The sequence below is a fragment of the Ostrinia nubilalis genome, chromosome 12, assembly GCF_963855985.1.
Source record: "Ostrinia nubilalis chromosome 12, ilOstNubi1.1, whole genome shotgun sequence".
Taxonomy (NCBI): Eukaryota; Metazoa; Arthropoda; class Insecta; order Lepidoptera; family Crambidae; genus Ostrinia; species Ostrinia nubilalis.
The window spans coordinates 6437124-6457526 of NC_087099.1; the positions used below are offsets into that span (position 1 = coordinate 6437124).

A 20403-nucleotide genomic window follows, 5' to 3' on the forward strand; every position below is an offset into this window, starting at 1 on the left:
CTATATCAAGTTCCAACGTCGCTATACGTACCTACCTACTTAATGCTACTGGATTATACGTTCATAGCTCAGAAGTTTAGTCCTTTTTCAGCAGTGTTTAGTAAGAATATTATTACAAATGGGCTTTTAGGGATTTTGTTCACATGGAATAAACGACAAAGTTCTTAGTTACTTATCCAATAGGTAGTAGTAACATATATGTAGAAAACAGGAACTTAGATGCCAACGAAAGAAAATAGGCTATCAAATGTTGTTTTGGGGACTTACCTTTATAAAAATATCACATTTAAAAATTCATACCATTTGTTGTTATTTAAAAAACAATGTCAATTTTGACGATTAACTGAAAGTCTATTATCTATGAATATAGTAGCGATATATGGTATCCAGCGGCAATGGCAGTGCAAAATTTTGACAATGACTGTAGTTATCATACTTCGAGTTTGTCCATGGAGACGGCAAAAGTCCTTTAGTTGGCCATAAAGTAAACTTAACGGAAAATGTTACTTAATTGATACCGAGGCGCAACCTGGAAGCATTGCTAAGTGTGCTCCTCGTTACTGGTTCATCGTTCGTCATCGTCATTGTTCGTAAAAACCGGGTCGCGGCAGGCAAATAATAAAATTAGTCTTATGTCTTCTCCCTTATTAACTTCGATGGATAAATAGCTAAACCTCCTTGCGCGTAACTGACGTTTGTTGGAAAACCGATTTTTTCAGGCCATCGGATTTTAATTTCAAAAGTCATTGACCAATCCCAGTTCATATAATAACTATTATGACGTTTTCTATTGGCCAAAAGATTTAACTCTCTAAAAATCCGCGTGCAACCATATCCTGCTTAAATATTGTGCACTTTATTCAGCACAGATTAAACAAGCTAAATGACAAATAGAATAGATTGAAATGACAGATTGCACTTGAATTACCCTACTGAATACCACTATTAATAATATCTCACTAATGTTTATACAACACGCGATAGAGTGATTCCGTTAAAAGCATCTCGGTAACCCCGAACGTTACACGCGTTTTCGGGTAAATTTTTATTCAGCGAGCGTAGTTGACTGAATAGTGTTGCGGAGGCTTCAAAGAAATATTTTCCAGCAAATCATCCAACATTAAATATTCCTAGCAACATGCCAGGCGCTTTCACAAATAACTTAAGCAAATACACGAGATATACGATTTTTAAAGGCGGTTGCTAAGTCAATTGCAAACACGGGAAGAAAAAAGCGCCCGTATCTTGGCATCAGGGCACAGGTGGCCTTTTTTCGGCACGAGAGCACATAATGAATGTTCCGAATTAAGCCCACATATGTGTAATACTATACGTGAAATATTTTCGTAGCGTTAATATTCAACGCGTGCCAAAAAGGTAAACAGTTTTGCACTTAGTAAAAGGTTTTTAGTAAAGTAATATCGGCATTTGCATAGCCTATTCATACGCCAGAGGAAGGGTCTTCTCGGTGTTAGGACATCAACAACACCCTTTTAACTTGAGTTTGTTTGTCTAGTCACGTCGCTACAAAACATAAATAACAACAAATTTATGTTGAGTGCGAAACTTCAGGGATAAATAAATTAATGGAATCGAAGGAACGTGTGCGTAATTCGTTTTGGATTACAATGTGTAATTAGAAAGATGTCCCATGTGTTGATGTTTTAATGTCCCTTGAAATACCGTTGCTGTAAATACTTTTAGTATAAACAGACTGGCATGATAGCATTTTGTGAAAATGTTAAAGATGTTCTACTTTTACAAAATAAGTAATGTTCGGAAATTGAAGATGTTTGAGATAAAACAAAAGTGTCTTGTCTCATTTGGCTACAGTTTATGAAAAACATCACCCACACAATAAACGACCGTATTTCATTCACACAAATCAAACCCGCTTACCATAAAGACTTCACATATTCCCAGATTCACACTGCATTGTCCCGCATAGGTCCTTATAAATCACAATATCCTAAATCGTAACAAGATAAACTGGGCCGCCGCGAAAATCCCCATAAAACCGCAAAACATTCGAAAATGATTTATAGTAGCCCCGATCTGTTTGGGGCTTCGAACAAAAACAGATTATCGGAATCCCAGTTATTTCCAACAATCGCTTTATGGGCCCGACTTACGAATGGATACGACGAATGGTGCGTCTGCAGATGTGCAAAGGTGATATTAAATTGTTCTATTTGACTTTGAGCACTTACTTTATTATGTCATCATTATTGAAGTCATAACTTTTTTTTATTTGCATAACAAGGCAGGTATTTGACCACGATCGCACCTGATGTTAAGTGGGATGCTGTCTAGGATGGTACATATCTGCCCTGTAAGTGCCTATTAACTCTCGCCTTGAAAAGGCCCGGATTATAGTCTTCGGAAAAGACAGCAGCTGGCAGCGAATTCCAGTCCCTAGCTGTTCGCATTATAAAAGAGTCATCGAAACGCTCAGTGCGAGCTGATGGAATGTCAACAATATGGGGATGGTACGCTAACCTGCGCCTGGTTCCCCGATGATGGAAGGGGGCTGGGGGAATTAGTTCGTGTAATTGTTTTGCACATTCTCTGAAGTGTAGCATGTAGAAAACCGATAGGGATGCTACCTTACGGAAATGGTCAAGTTCCTGGAGCGACGCTTCAACAAGGTTTCTTTCTATTATAGTTTGATTCACCTTTTTGTCATAGTCCTTATAGCATGTATATGGTAGCATGAATACTGGAAGAATGTTAATGTAAAAGCATGTGCATTCATATTTCATACGCAAAGCTACCTATATCGATTTATCCAATATACCTTTAATACATTATTATACAGAAATAATACATATTGTAGTATACTGTCACTATAAGTCCCTTTAGCTGGTGAGACATTTAGGACAATTAATTATTGACGACGGCACATCAAGTTGAACACTATGGCATCTTATTAATCTTCTTGTAATAGGTGCAATTTGAAACAAAAATTTTAGTCTGATGTCAAACTATGTAAAAAGCAAAATTAAAAAATACTGAGCCTCAGAATGCAAAAGTTCAGCAAACTCACCTTAACCTTTCTAAATTCCAGGAAAAAGTTCGTACGTTCATCGCTTCTGGACACTTTAATCATAAAAGAATCGGCTCGAATAAAAACGGTCGGACCCGCGGGAACAAAAAATATAACGATGTATTTAGCTCTGATTTCATCGTTTTGTGACCGTGTATGTCGGAGCGCGAATTCGGTATAAACCGGGATTACATTAGAAGTTACAAAACCGCTGCGTTATTTATACGAGTATCTTTGTAGAATATGTGAATACCTGTTTGTAGAATGAAAATAGTTTTAGAATAGCATAAGACTCATTTCATAGCATTTAATGGAACTTGTGGCAATTGTTTTAATTTATTCATAGTCATAAATGTTTATTGCATCATGTCCAATCAACCAATTTGAATGAACCGTATCTAATAGAAAAGTCTGACTACATCTCAAAATCTACATAATGAATCAAATAAAATAAAATTAAATTGCGACATTGGAAGTGATAAATCAAGCACATTGTTACAAACGTCACTAAGGATCAATATTGCCTGATAAACAAATGAACTTCATTAACACGCTTTGAAGCAAACCTTACAAAAGCACAGACGAAACTCACATGCTAAATAAGTATGGTGGTCGTCAACGTAGACACAAGTCATTCGAGCGTGACTCGAGTGGTGTAATTAGCGAGACCGAAAATGAGCCAGTCTGGAGCCGGACTTAACCACAGCCCGGCAAGAAAAGTCTGCACTGTTTGAAAGCATCATCATTTCAGCCACAGGACGTCCAATGCTGAACATAGGCCTCCCCCAATGACTTCCACATCGCACGGTTGGTAGCGGCCTGCATCCAGCGCTTTCCTGCTACCTTTATCAGGTCTTCGGTCCACCTTGTGGATGGACGTCCCACGCTGCGTTTTCCGGTACGTGGCCTCCACTCATAGCAAGCACACTTGAAAGCATCACAGTTCTTCTTTTCTATTCCCCAGAGCCGTTATTTCGTGACAATTGTATTCACTTTTGTTGTGATTCTAAAAGTGAGGACATACAATTCTTAAAAAAATATTTAACAAACTGTTTTTCTTTTAAGTTTTAAAGGAATAGACTGGGTACTGAGTGTTTGCGGTGCATTTTAGCACTTGCCAAATGTTCATATCAAAGCACCTGTAATAAAACAGTATGATTAGCTGAAAATGTTTGATTTTGAGAAAAATGGTTAGAAAATAGGTAAAATTGTACTTGTACCTAGCAGTGAATTAAGTTACATTGTATGGATAAATACTTAAATATAAATTTAAAGCACACATTTTTAATACCAACGTATTTTTTTTAATACGACCTAAAATGTAAATACAAAACATAAAAAGAAAGTTTGCTTAAAAGAATTACGACGTGTAGACTACCCCTAAAGTAGTTTGCCGTTCCGTTTTAGCTGTGGTCAAGTCGGACTTAACTTTACACTGCGTTCGGGTCTTTCCGCCGGCTCCCGAACGATTCCGAACGTTCTTATTTGTAGTAGACTACGGCTCGTAGCGGTAGTCTGCAGTAGTCGCTTCGTAGCTCTCGTAGCACGTCTACGTCGCTCGCTACGGTCCGCTTTTCACTCTCGCTCCCATTTTCGAGGAAAAACTTGAATAATTGATCGCCGATGAATTTGTAAACGCAACTGATTGAATTTTGGTGATTCGTATTATTAATATCTACGGGGTTTTAGCTGATTGTGCTTGGATATTCTCTTCAACAGGTGAGGTATTGATATATTTTATTTATAGATTTTAATAGTTAATGTTAGATGCTTACTTAGATGTTTTTTAAGCTTTGTTTTGTTATCTTTTTTGCCAGAAGGTATTGTAAAAGTGTAGATTGAGCAAGTTCTTTGCCGTTTTTTAGTTATTTTAAAAGCAATGGAACTCAATTATTTATACTTCTTCGTTCTTCAGTGGTTTGTATTTATTATAAGTTTAAGTATTTAAAAGCATGATATTAATCACAATTTGTGTCGTGACTCTTTTCATTACGTTTATGAAACATCTACATAATTTATACTTCTTTGATCATTTTGTATTATGTATGCTTTGGTTAATGAATGTTCACGTGGTTTATCCCGAAATTCGAAATCACACCTTATTTTGTTTTTGTCTTTTTTGTGTTAATTATTGTATTAGACGGAATTTAATTTCGTAAATCGGATTTAGATTTTTTACTTACATAATTAATATTTATTTTTAACTAATTACATTTTTGGTGACTTTTTTGTAACTACAGTCGAAGAGTAAATAAGGTCCATTCTACGAGTATTACATAGCCATATACGAGTACAATTCATCGTACGAGTTCATGCCCGAGGCATACTCAAGGATAACGAAGGTTCGAGTAATTAATTAGTCCTTTTGAAGACCCAAATAAAGTGTCACCCATCGTTTTGGTCCATTATCTAAGTTTTATTCTGCAGAAACAGTAAAACGTTCTATTGTGGCGTTTCCAATTTTACCGTTTTCCGAGTTGTGGACAATATAAAGGGCTCCTCCATTTAAATGGGAGATTTTTTGCGTCTCTACCTATTGAGATTAGTCGTTAGATTGATCCCTAACATTTGTAGCATGAATTAATTTATTAAATCTAAATAATAAATAGGTTATTGACAATAAGAAAGCTTTCTTTATTAAGATTTTGTTGTAGAAAGTTACCAAAGGGACATTTAATTTTATTAATAAATATTGAGACTCAAACATGGAATAAAAAGCTGATATCGAATAAAATTTTCTTATTTACTTTATCTCTTTGCTGGATGAGTATTATTATAATATTAACGAAAACATTCATCATTTTGTACGTTTTCTCTTTAGAAAGACTACAATAACTAAGCTGTAAATGTTTATGTAAACTGAACGACCGTAGTTTAATACTTAGACCTAACTAAAGAGTCGAAGCTCAGGAGTCGAACATTAATAGGAGCAGTAAATATTTATGTTTATGTGGCAACAACGAAAATAGTATCATTTACTAAAGTACTTTTGTAAAGATACAAATACATTATCTTTTTGTTCGTAGTCTAAATTTACCTGTTAGATGAGTTTTCAAGTCTGTATGTAAGTCTGTAGGTAACAAGGTTTTGTTTTCAATAATTATTTTTGTACCCATTAGGTTAGGTTAGCTAGGTTTTGTTTTCAACATCCAGCCTGGAATTTCACATATTCGTCTGTCATAACTCTAATATGTACGCCGAGTTCAGACATATTTCTCGTGTCATTCTCCCGTATAAGTGAGTGCCTATTGTTTACTTATTCATACTTGCCCGGGGGCACATTCAGGCATAACGAGTGCTCGAGTTAATTAATTAGGCCTTTTGATGACGCCGGCAGTCTCTCTCGGGGGCTCTTTGATAAACAATGCCTTAGCTTTTTTCACGACCTCGTTTTCTGGTTTTGAATGTTGGAGATAGATGGAGGTGTATGACGACTGTTTTGTTTTTGGTGGGGTTTTTCAGTAGGTACTCGGGGTTGGGATGAATTTTGTTTTGTGACTTTATATTTTGTTTGTTTTTCGAAATTGGATCTGCATGTTAGCATTCATGCGACGTGTACAAAATTAATGACAGTAGCCCAATTTTAATTTGAAGTTTGGTTTGGGTTCACAATTTCAGAATCATCATTTAAGATGACAAGATTACGAATGTATCACACATTTTTTACGTAAATAGCTATCTAGATGGGTGTTCACTGAAAAAAATGTTTGGTTACTGCTTACACAACAAAAGTGACCACCGAACTAAGTGTTAACTATAACCAAACTAAGTCTAGCTCACTACAGATTTATTTGTTTAATTTACACAACATTTTGTTCCTCTTAACCAGTGTTCGGTGGTCACTTTTGTTGTGTAAGCAGTTACCAAACATTTTTTTCAGTGTTCAAAAGATATTTTTTATATCCATGAACCACTTAATGTATTTTGACAAAGTTCACAAGTACCAACCTAATATGACTATTATATCTAATTAAATAGCACCCACTTAGATACTCGTATATGTAGGTGGGACATAGGTACATAATATACTGTCTGTGACGCTTTTCACTGTCAAAACTTGGATCCCAATTCTGAACTCGTTAATATGCTCTTTGATACACGAGATTGCTAGAACTTCTGAACTGAGGAAACAGTTAAAAATAAGTAGATAAAGTTTAATAGGAAGGAGTTCCGTGAAACACAATAAGAATAACTTGTTTATGGCAGTGCTGGTACTGGGTGCTTCAGAGTGGAATACTGCTTGCTTTTATAAATAAAGTTAAATTTTATTCGGTACGCAGTTCCCGGCGCGGGTCAACGTCCTCATTTTCTTGCATCGACTTGCATATTCGTAATTGGTTCGTACAAAGAACTTTTTCTGAGAATTTCATTTCGATTTGTTTTTAAATGGGATTCAAAAAGCTAGTTCTGAACTTTTAACCATAATATAAAAAGTATATTTGCCGTGTCTTTTGGGACAGCGTTTTTTAAACTATTTTTCTATATTTCTTAGTCAATGTAAACTAACGAGCCAGCCCTACACTCACTGGGTTTTTAATCCCCAGAGAGAAACTTTTTGGGAAACCTAATCTCAGGCTGAAGTTACTCAACTTCTCAACTCCTTGTCTTACTCGCAAGACAAAAATTAGAGCTGCTGTTTTCTCGAGCATTCTAGTGTTGGTATTAATAAGTATCACGAACTTGTGTCCCCTTAATATTCATGACTTATACTTACATTAACGACATCAAATTCATTCTAAAATTGAGTCCTAACCAAAATTGTTAAGTTTTTTAGCTTCTATAGATACAGATGTCAGTGTAAAAAATGCTGATTTTCATGGTAATTTGATAATAAGACTTAGGTTTCAAAACTTCGCACACTTATCTAGTTAGGCGCTTGCTCTCAAAATTCTCGAATATAAAAGCATGGACAGAATTTAAACAGATCTGATTACATTAGAGCGTTGGAAGTTCTAAAGATACCAAATGAACGAACATTTAATTTTCTCTTCGGTTTGCTAAGTTCACAGCGACTGTTCTATTTAATACCACGTAGTTGTGAGCCCTCGGATTAAAGGCTTCACACCAGGTGTTGCATTTCTAGTTAACTAAACACCTCCCCTGTTTAGTAGGGTTCTTGCGAGTTACTTGTTTATTTTAGGACTTTGTGTAAATCAATGCGAAGTTATCTTGTAAACTTACGACGTGCGACACGTTTCTTGAAGTTGTTTCTAACTAGATTTGCTATCTAACATGTTTATAGTCGAGTTACTTGGGAATTAATTAAGTCTGAAGAAGTTTGAACTTACGTCGTCACATACGAGTATTAGTCGTAAGAACTAAGTGATATCAAGTCAGATATTGTAGATATATATCACAGTATTAAAAAATACGAAAAAAGCGTGAGGATCTACTATTTCTGAATCAACCTACTATATTCATAGTGAGACTATAGTTGACTCATAGACACCCACAATCATTTATGATCGATTTCCATTATTGTGTCTTTACTCACTAATTAAAAAGTAAATAGAACGCGTAACTTACCTACCTACGTTTGGGACATCATTACAAACTTAATATATGAAATCTAAGTAACATTTATTGAGGGGGAAACTCAGCCCTCTCCCTCCACCCCTTAACTCAACCCTTAAACATTTAAATTGCCAAAGTGACTTTTTAAATAAATAATTATGTTACAGAGTGCTGCTTTAAATTTTAACAGCTGTGAGTGAACATGCGTGTTCAACATTTGAATAATTTATAATGTAAACGTCAATAAACACTTTATACACATTGCTAACATTTAGATAGCGTTTATTTTGGAGCTAGAATAACACTCATTAGGCATAAAGCAGAAGCAATTTCACGCTTCTATAGGATTATAATTTGCTTTCCACGTCAGGAATTAACGTTTGTTAAATTAAATTCATACAGACTTCTAAAAATATCCGTTAAAATCATCGTCATCATCATCAAATTATTTAATTTGCCGTATAATAATTTGTTCATTGTCCAGACAGATAACAGAACATCAAGTTTAAACATTTTCGTTTCAAAATCGCCTTTACTACAACTACATTCCGAGTACAACCACACATCATATTTAATTTGTCATAACTGTACTTTATGGACACGACAAACATTTCACCAAAAGTTGAAAACGTAAAACACATCACACAGGTATTTTTCGACCCGCATTTGGCGTTTATTCCAAAATGATATATCATTAACGCCTTTGTCCAGCAATTTTCGCTGTAACTGCAATTTATTGGCCATTTACTTAAAGCGATTATTTACTGAGTCTGCGGGCTATATGAAATTGCATTCCAGTCTTATACAACACATTTATTAAAGCTATATAATGCAGGGGTCATCTATCTCCAGGTTGCTGTTGCAAAAGTTATGGCCTAACTATTGACCGAGCATGAGGTATAAGAAAATAAACTCTCAGTTATACGGTTTTAGATATATTTTCAAATTCATGGAGCATTGACCACGTGCATTCAGCACTCCATCCATGCACCGTTTATGCGATGGCAGCATTTCAAATTCAATCATATCTAGTTGAGACTGGAAGAAAATTTGCGGTGACTTACCTCTATATTGAACACAACTAAAATACCCGAATGTTTTTGTTTTACACCTACAATGTTTAACTATTCAAACTAATAAAAAAGTTACGTCAAGTTACATTCTTAATTAGTTACATTTAGTGCTATTCATAATCGTGTTGATATCTTAAAATATATTTTCTGAACTTATGAACTTTTTATTAGACGAACCGTAAGAAAATCAGTAAGAATAAATATGAATTTCAAATCAAACTAAAGAATAATATGATAGAAAATCCCATGGCAATGTAATGCTTGCACAAAATGCCGTCCCATATGCGTCTGGCATGGAAGATAAATGGCCACTGCATACCAGTTTTATATTAAACTTGCTATTTGCAAAGCTAATCACGTATTTAATTTTGCTAAGCAATATTGGATGTAACAACGTGATATATGATACTAGAACGTAAGGCTTCTTGATAGACTATTATTTACCTTACGAGTATGTACTTATTGTTCCATTAACCTAAAAGCAGCTTTTACACTCTTGTCTTTCAAAATTTCGAACAAATTATATTCATATGAATTAATTCGATATCATTTACTTATATGCTTCATGAACTCGCTTTTAAAGTTAATAAAGATAGGTATTTAACTTCAAAACAAATTTTTGTTAATTTTAATAACGACAGGACAAATGCGATGTTATTAATTGTATGAATAAAAGGAAATTTTTCACTCAACATTTATGACGATCGATCGATATGACAATCTGTGTACATCCATCAATGGCCCATAAAGACAGTCATTAAACCTAATCAGTATTGCCGATAGATGTATCTTGTATGTCAAAATGAAATCTATTGCTATGGAATAAGTAGTATGTAATACAATTAGCTACCAGAAGTTGTGTTTGTGGAATATCTACCGAAAGTCATTTATCTTAGCGCTCCACTCACGTGGTTCGCTCGACGTTTCTATTACCGTTACGTGGTTACTTGTTGCTGTAAAAGGTAACCAATAGTGCTGAACAGACTATTAAGCTTTTACTTCCAAGTGGAGAACAGCGTGGAATAAATGAAAGATCTATCTAGATACTATTTTGTAAAATATCGTGGACGATATTATGTACAACCGTCAAAAAACTTTCATACACTAACGGAGAATAGCTTTAAGTTTTTAACTTTAGTCCCTTGTGAAGTAAAGCTCACTAATCTCTTTGGTATAAATCGATTGACAAAATGACATTTTGTAGCAAGATATTATGGTTAGTTGTGTTATGATTTCTTCCGAGCACGTGCGACATATCGAACTGTTTTCCTTTCATCAGATTGTGGGGTTTTCCAATATTAAGGTCGCCATTTTTTCAATGGGCTAGTTCATCTGCTCACGTATCCTTTTTATATCTGTAAAAACTACCTTGAAAATATTTGGATATTCGGCAATTCGGCATTGTCCACCAGGTTTTAAAATTTCAGGAACCGTATTACAGAACAAAGATTAAAACTCGATTCATTTAAGACACACCGCAGACTGCAGACTTTTAGTCGGCCGATAATTGGATCGGCTTCCAATTTTTATGAGGAATCGGCCGACATAAATCGGTGTAATATGCGCACTTCCATAAAAGTTCATACTAATTAACAGCCCGATCAAACTATCGGCCGACGAAAAGTCTGTACCTAGTCTGCGAAGTATCTAAGGACCTTCCTACATAACTTCTCTGTTGCTTTTAACATATTTTCTTTGCCCAAATACTAACCGTGCATAAAAGTTGTCCACTGAAAGTGACGTCCACGTGTTCACCAGATGCGTTTTCAGTTACCGCATGCATAATAAATGCAGGTAACTTGTTGCTTAGTCTCTCTATTTTTGTTCTGCTTATGTTGTCAACAAAAGTAATGCTTATCTGGGAACTGACGGAGTTTGTTAATAAAAAAGTTGTGTATGCAGCGGCCATTTATTTACTTGTCAGACGTGCGTTGCAAGTTTGAATGTACTAATTCAGGTGAAGATGATGTGGAAAACCAAGCGATTCTTCTTCTTCTTACTCGTTACGCTCTTGGCAGAGCGGTCGTGGTCACGTTGAGGCGTTGTTCACATCGGTTGTAGAGGCGGATACAACTCTCCGCACGATCTCCCTCCATCTCTCTCTATTGGCAGACTGTCTGGTGCAGTCACATACGCCGTCTCCCACTGCTGCTTTCACTTGGTCGGTCCAGCGCATTGGTGACCTGCCACGCGATCGGGTTCCTTCGACTTTTCCTTGGACGACCAGTCATTCTATGGAGTTGTCATCCCGCCTCGAGGACATGTCCGAAGTATTGCAGTATGCGATTAGTACTAGTTAAACTAAGCTTTCTCACACTAAACATTAAACTTAAGAACGATGACTCTAGTTGGTACTGATTGCATTCTTGGATTACGTTAGAAGATCACATTTCGATTTTGCATATATTATTATTTGGGGTTTGATTAACAGGCGATTTGAATGTAAAGAAATTAAACCTCTTTTTATTCCAACCACAACTACATTAGGATTAATACCTACAATATTATATTGCTCAATACTATTATTTTAAGCCTGTAATGTAAGCCTATAAAATTGTGGACCGACAACATCTTAATTATTATTATTTACTACTCTATTAGCTTATTTCCACAATATTCTTTTCTGTGGCGCTTCGCTGCAGACAGCACCGCGTGTGCCTCTGGCACACAAGATAAATGGCCGCTACATTACACAACTTTTATATTAAACTTGCGTCTAACTTGACTTCTGATGTTTGACTAGAAGCAATCATTAATGCTGGGCAATATTACTTAAAAAGTAACTACATATTGCTTGTTTAGTATTTATTTATTAGGTACATCAACAAAGTCACATGCATACAGTTCATACATTTTAACATGGTTTAACACATGATGTGTATATGACCTCAATACAGGTATACATGTCGCAGGCAAATTGTATGATTCCGCATTTTACAAATGGCGTCGTCAGTTTACAAACGCTCGCTGTTCTATGAAATGCCGAAGGCAAATTGGCGACTCGTTCAATTGATAAAATTTCGACTATGATTGTTGCAATAGGGTGACCATCATAAAACACATATTGGACAACTCAGACTTTATTTCAGAAATCAGGTATCTATTGTATTCAAATAGGACAAACTTAAAATACGTGCTACTCCATAAGTCATTCAAATATTTTCATATCAAAAACAACACTAAACTAATTTAAACTGATGACATACTTAAGTAACAATAATACAACTTTAATTAATTGTAGCTGTATTTTAATTGTATCTTGGTACTAATTTGGAAACACTTTTAGGAATAATATGGCACTTTCGATTAAAGACAAACGGATAGGTAGGGACATAAAACTATGACAAAATAAGTTACTATAATCAGTTATTTACTTAAGTCTTACATTTTAATTATACCTAAAAAAAACCTAGAAGTATAATAAACCTATAACACTATATTTTTTATACCAATAAATAATACTCCGCAGCAGTTCTCCGAGCACCAGATTTCATTGTCACCTTAGCGTATTTTACGTGCCGGATAACCTCAAAAACTTTTTCATTTGTCCACGGCTTTTTCACTGCTCCTATTTTGTGAATCGTAAAATTTCCTTAATTCACTATTAATATAAATGTCTTTTTTGTGAAAATTCCTTTGAATACGCAGAATTTGCACTGTTTTCTATATCACAAAACCACTACTCGACGCCATTTTTCTTGTTTTGATAAGCAGCGCCGCGCGTGGTAAGAAAAAGAACTAAATACTTCAATTTGCCGCGGCATTTTGTAAACGGCGATTGAATTGGTTATCAAATTTTGTGGCATATTATAAAGTGCCAAGGCAATTTACATTTTGCCTTCGGCATTTCATAGAACAGCGAGCGTTTGTGAACTGACGACGCCGTTTGTAAAATGCGGAATCATACAATTTGCCTGCGACATACACATCATTTATTTTTGCTATGTTAGGGTACTTATACACTAGAAAAAACAAAAATTAATTGAATAGAGTTTAAGCGCCGAACAATATAAAGGATTTAGTAATTGTTCATTTTGTTTGGTGCCTAACTTTTGAAAATGTTGACATGTTTTAATCAATTAACTTAATTAAATCATCATATGATTTACCCGAAACATGAACGATAAACCGGGTGGTTTTAAATTAAGTAAAATAAAATGTATGTATGAGCCCTGAGTTGACAGCGCGTGTTTTGTTTTAAGTTTATAAAAATAATATTATATTTTTAAATGCAGAGGACATAACAAAGGCCACAACAAACTAAAACATGTTTTAAAGCTTGAAATGTTTTTTTGGCAATTGAACAATTTAAATAGTTCAATACAAACTTTAGTTAGATTGGATTTTAGAAATGTTATAGGTATGTAACTGAAATTCGAAATGCAAATAATGTCTTAACTGAAATCACAAACCTAATTTCGTTTATTATTTACTAGCTTTCCGCTCGCGGCTTCGCCCGCGTGGAATTTTGTCTGTCACAGAAAAACATTATCGCGCGCGTCCCGGTTTCAAAAACCGGGATAAAACTATCCTATGTCCTTTCCTGGGACTCAAACTATCTCTATGCCAAATTTCATCAAAATTGGTTCAGTGGTTTAGGCGTGAAAGAGAGACTCACAGACAGACAGAGTTACTGTCGCATTTATAATATTAGTATAGATTCAAACAAAATATGGAATGTCAGTTACTTAAGGTTCCTTTGCAATGTCAGTATTTTGCGATTTACTCGTCTTATTCACTGAGCAGTGACTATTGTTTGAATTAGCTAAGTGGTATTAAATTACTGAAGTAACTTAAGCATCAAATAATTGTAGCACGAAGTTTAATTAGACTTTGATGTTAATTACTGGGATTAAGAATGAGACAGTAACTTTACAAAGGTTTAAAATGCACATAAGCATTGTTATAAACAAAAGATTTTATCTCAATTTTGAGACACAAGCTAACCGGGCGAACTTCGTACCTGCTATGTTCATCAGAAATATTGTAGGATTAATTTTTTTCCTGATCGGTCCAGTAGTTTCAGAGACACAACACAACACAAGATTAGCACAATACAAACAAACAATCAAATTTTTTCTCTTTATAATATTAGTTTAGTTAGACAATGAGTCTGTACCTTTAGGTAAAGCAATCTAATTGTGAAATTCTGTAACAGTATCGGAATCGCTAAAATTGTCGCCATTCCAATTTTCGTAGATTTCAATCCAATAGAATTTATTGATTTCGTTACTCCTTCAGTTTTAATTCAGACGTAAAACCTTTTGTACAAAACAAAATTAATGAGAGCTAATAAATTGTATTACAATAGAATAGATTTAATAATGTACAATACAACGACTGTGTATAAGTATTATTACGAGTATTACCATCATGATGTAGAATCTATGTAGGTACATTTGATTGTAATAGTATGATAAATTGAGTCGTACTAAATATTCGTCCTGTTTTTGTTGGAAGAGCAAGCTCTTGATAAAAATCAACCGAGGAGTAGGTACAGATGCGATCTAAGGATCTATAAATTGATTGTTTACCCATCTCCATTGGTAATTGAATTTATCTATACCCTACCTAATATAGTGTAGGTAATAAGAATAAGTTTATTAGTTTATTTTCCTCAAGAGTACCGTATATTCTGATCATAATACTTCTAATATAATGGCTCCACGTGGAGAAATATAGAAAATTCTTTTAGAAAATAATTTTCTTCTAGAAAAGAATAGAACTATCATGTCTGGAGTTTCGGATACCGGAAAGTAAACTTTAACAAACAAAATATAAACAAAATATAAATAATATTATTATGTGATAATTCCTAATAATTCCAACAGTAGTTTTATATGTAAATTATTGTTATTAAGAACCCCGAACGAAATGTAAGCCTAAAATTTAATCCGATTAGGCTGTCCAAACTACCCTACTAAGCCCGAAGGAGGTTTTATATACGATTATTATAAGTTGAATGTTAACAAACAAGTTTGATAGGTTTTAACAAAATAAAATTGAATATTAATAGTAAACTTAATTGTATCTAGAAATATCTGTACGGGGTAAAATTTCTTTTTGTATTATTTGAGTCTCCATTTGACCTAAGTTTCATCATAGCAAGTGATTAAAAACATTTATGAATTTCACGACTAAGCTCGAGTCGTAAAGGCATCCATGTAGATAGTATATAATTTGGATGCAATAAGTTATTGAGAAGTATTGAGTGTGTTTTAGAATTTCAGCCAAGATTAAGCTTTCACATGTTGTACAGTTAAGGCTAAATCGTATTTTTGGCACTCATGTTAATTCTTTCTTGTAATGTAGAAAAAATAGTGATGAGCAGTCAAGAGAAAATAACTTAAAATCACAGAACCTCAGCGATAAATTTAGCATCGATAAAGCAAAACATTAATAATCGAAAATACCCGCGTGCGACGGACCGAGATAACTGGCTATCGGTCAGACACTTCCATTATATGTATTTGCCGTCGCTGCAATTTATCTGGCTGCGCTTTTTGTCGGTCTGCTCGTAAATTATGAATAGCAGAATCAATTCCAGCGCTGGCCTCTGTAATAATAGAATTCAATTTTGTTCGCAGATCTCATGTTCGAACATGAAAACTTCGAGGGCACCTGAAAAAGTTTCGATCACAAAATGCAGGATGAAGATACCGAGAAATAAAATGTAAACATTTCGGTAACGGTCAGAGATGGGTCGACAATTTGTGTACGTGCTGGCCTCAGCACTGGCACTGCAAATAATTGGTGCGTCGACGTTGATGTGTCCAAGTGACCCTAACTGCGTTTGCGGCGGCACGCTCGCTGTCGAACTCAATTGCAACATCGACGGTGAGTGCACTCCGATGTTCGTTTCAAACTGTCTTTTACAGCCGACAGAAAAAGGACAGAATAGTTTTTGTTTAGTTACTTTTTATTGGATTAAAATGTTTCGCCAACAAATAAAATCCGTGGTAGTGAATCCTACGAAAAAGAGTTATTTATGTTTCTTAAACTAACAACGACGCTGAAAACTTGATTCAAATCCATTGAACCTCGATCGATCCAAGCTTCGCTTCATAATACAGACTAAGAGGCAGACTTGATTTTTTACAACCAATTTAAACAGTTTTCAAAAATTAATATACCTATTTATTTCAATCCAAAAGTAACATTATGTTCATTTCAAGTTACACTAACGACCATTGTTTGTTTCAGGACGAATTTTCAAGATAAATCTACTACCAAACACATACATAAACATAAAATGCGAGAACACCACAAGTCTCGACTATAGTAGACTACCAAAATGTGCCAATGTTTCAAATTTATTTAAATCAGTCAGCTTCAAAGACTGCCCTATACCATTATCATCTTTCAAAGATGTCCTCACAACCATGGGAGTATCTAAAACTATGGCATTGATTTTTCAAAACGCCAAGAACTTGTCTGGCTACTTTGATAGAAAACACTTTGCTGGACTTCAAGATTTAACCAAACTACTTCTGTCAATAAATGGCGTAACACACTTACCAGACAACTTATTCGCGGACATAAATAAGTTGACTTGGCTTAACATAAGATCAAACAGTATCAATCTCACAGAACAACTGTTCAAGCCACTAGAAAGATTAGAGACTTTAGAGATTAGTCACAATCACATGACCAATATATCTTCGAACTTATTTTCCCATTTATCATTCTTAAGAAAGCTTTCGTTGTGGCAGAGCAACGTTACCTGGTTCTCCAAAGACTTTTTCACGGGAGTCAACGTGCTCGAAGAATTAGATTTAAGCTCTAATGGACTTAACGAACTTCCTGGGTCGATATTCAAACCGCTCAGGAAATTAAAGAAATTAACATTATTCTCAAATAAGTTCTCGTCGCTGCCACAGAGTTTGTTTAAGACTAACGATGAGTTGGAAACAGTCGTTATCCTTAACAACGATGTCAAATTACAAGAACTCCCGAAGTATCTGTTCGGGAACCTGCCGAACTTGAAGTTGATTTATATTCAAAGGTGTGGACTCGAAAGGGTTCCGTACGACGTTTTCGCTGACTCGCCTTCAGTAACGAACATATCACTAGCGTACAATGATATCAAGTCCCTGCCAGAATCAGTATTCAATGACCAAATTAACTTGCTGGAATTGGATTTGAGCCACAATAAATTGGTTAAATTGGAATCGAAACTGTTTTCTTCGTTGGTTAGATTGGAAAAGCTTGATTTGCGACACAATTCGTTGGTTGAAATAAGCGGGTAAGGAAAACAACATTTTTTATCTGACGAAACTGCTTTCAACTGAGATTCTGTATTAATAAGGAGAAAAAAAAAAGAAACTTAAATGATTACACGGCTCAAAAGTAGTTTCGCCTAGATAGTTTTTAATGTAACATACACTATACGTTGCAAATACAATATGCTAATGTTATCCAAAACTTTCAGCACGACGTTTTCCTCGTTGCTCAGCCTTATCTACCTAAACATGGAGAACAACAGTTTGAAAGTAATATCTTCGTATTTGTTCAGCAACAATAAACAGAAGATGTCTATCTCGTTGGCGTACAATAAACTCGATTTTGAACACAAAGAATTGATAAACAATTCGTGGGTCGTGAATAAGGCGTCCCCTTTTGCGCATACTTACAATTTGAGATTGCTAAACTTGAGTCATAACGAGTTCAGAACGGTCTTCGACGATTGGTGGATAAACGGACATGATCATTTGGATATCAGTTATAATTATATCAAGAATCTATGGGTAAGGCTCAATTTAATAAGGAATATTGACTGTCATTTACAAAATTAATGTCGATTCCGACTTCGTTGTAAGAAACTAATGATTTTTGACATCACTATTATTCCTGAATAAGTTGTTTATATGACATTTTCTATATTTTGTGCGTGAAGTCTAACAGTAATATTATATTACAGGATGGAGATCACCCACTGGATGAAGTAGCAGATTCAAAACGAAGCTACCAAGACTTCTTTAAAAAGCCACTTAAAGAAGTTTGGATTTCCCACAATCCATTGAGTTGTGAATGCCAGAACTTTTACTTTCTCGACTTCTTAGATGAACATACCAAGACAAAGGTAACTAATTTCTTTTATCCCTTTTGAAGCTGCTATCTGGCAGCATTAAATACCTCTTTACTGTGATCGTGACGTACAGTTCTTTGAAAATATTTAATTGTTTCAGGTTATCGACATTCACTACTTCAAGTGCCACATTTGGTCTAGAGAAACGTGCTACACACGTTTTACCATATTCATTTCAATCATAACAGTAATAGTGTCATTGTATATTATAGTGTTAATACTCTTCATAACGTATAGGAAACAAGTTAACTCGTTGATAAAGAAAAAACTCTCTGAAAGAAAACACAAAAAGAATACAGCAGTTACCAGTGGAAGGCGGAGGGAAATTGTCGTTAGATTTTGCGAGAGCGACGAAGAATTCGTCCTGAAAGAGATTTTACCCGAACTAAAAGGCCATAAGGGAGTAGAAGTACAGATAAATCCGATCAACAATCCTAAGAACAACCAATTTATGGACAGTTTGAAGATGTGTGTCAAGGAACACAAACACACAACACTCGTCGTGTTTTCCCCGAACTACTTAACGTCAACTTACAGTCACGTGGATATAAAGAAAATTCACGGTGAAATGTTAAAGGCGGAAAATACAGTTTACGTTTTCGCCGACGTTGGCCCCGAAAACTCGATATACGCGTTCCTGAAGGAGCAAAGAGATGAGCGGACTTCGGTTGTGTGGAGCGAGGCAGATTTTTGGAAAAAGTTCTTGGGCGTGGTGTCTGGTGACATGAAAAAAGACGAGTTACGAATGAAGTCCAAGTACGCGAAAGCCAAAGCTAAATTGCCGTCGAACATTTCGTTCTCGAGACTGCCCGACTGGTCGAGCCTCAACAACGTAAACACGTTCACCCACAGTCACGTGTAGGCTCTCTGTAATTTAGCGAGGTAAAGACTGACTTCTCCGGTATAGACGAGGCCCATATTATCAGTTCCAATATCAATCGGTATCTTTGTAATTAATGGACAGTTTTTGTATTCATAACAATATTGTGTTATTAGGTAGACGAAACAAAACTATTACGATAAGTGTTCGGTAAAAATACTTATTGTGAAATTTTTACGAAATATTTTGACGATGTAAAAATTTAGTGTGTAAGGTATATTTTATTATTTGTAAACTGTAACTTGTAGGTTAATATTAAGTTTCTTGTTTCGTGGATATCTTACGTTGATGCGGACTTCAAAGAAGTATATGTTAACATCTGTCATTGCGAATGTAATAGTTAATGTAATCAAGTTTTGGTTAATAAGTGTACATACGAGTATTAAAATAAAACACAAACATTTAAGTTTCATGGAAACTGTATGTTGTTAAGAGTTGTAAACTGCAGCTTATAAAATAAAACGTATACTTTACCAGCTCTATAATTATTTAAATTAATTTACAACTTTCAAACACATTACCGTAGCTTAGACATAGTAAAACTTCTTCCAATCTTAGAAAAATATGCTTCTGGTGGTAGATAACATAATTAATTATGCATCTGATTTTAAAACTCTTGGGTTCGATTCCCTTGTAATTTCCCTTTAATAATTTTAATTCTTATCAGCCATAATGTCAGTTAATTCATTACACTAGCAAAACCAGAACAAACCCTTCAACACTATAGACTCAGAGTTAAAATTACTCACTCAGTATAAATACCACAAAGTCGAAAAGGTAAGTCAATAGAAGCTAAAAATTA

The 20403-nt window shown here is 34.9% G+C and overlaps 1 protein-coding gene across 2 annotated transcripts; it reads left to right on the plus strand.

Moving 5' to 3' along the window:
- Window positions 1–4550: 4550 nt before the first annotated feature.
- On the plus strand, window positions 4551–20070 carry LOC135076502 (protein toll-like). Of its 2 annotated transcripts, none has more exons than XM_063970957.1 (6): window positions 4551–4770; window positions 16221–16470; window positions 16837–17878; window positions 18065–18380; window positions 18554–18715; window positions 18822–20070. In XM_063970957.1, exons 2-6 carry the CDS (start codon window positions 16332–16334, stop codon window positions 19581–19583), a joined length of 2421 nt encoding a protein of 806 aa, XP_063827027.1. In that variant the 5' UTR covers window positions 4551–4770; window positions 16221–16331; the 3' UTR covers window positions 19584–20070. The 2 variants fall into 2 exon arrangements, with proteins under 2 accessions (XP_063827027.1, XP_063827026.1); XM_063970956.1 differs by having other exon boundaries at window positions 4551–4765.
- Window positions 20071–20403: the final 333 nt, after the last annotated feature.

Coding starts and splice junctions, on each gene's coding strand:
- LOC135076502 (XM_063970957.1), top strand. CDS start 16,332: ATGGGTCGACAATTTGTGTACGTGCTGGCCTCAGCACTGGCACTGCAA. Junction 16,471..16,836: donor ACTCAATTGCAACATCGACG/GTGAGTGCACTC, acceptor TGTTTGTTTCAG/GACGAATTTTCAAGATAAAT. Junction 18,381..18,553: donor ATTATATCAAGAATCTATGG/GTAAGGCTCAAT, acceptor ATTATATTACAG/GATGGAGATCACCCACTGGA.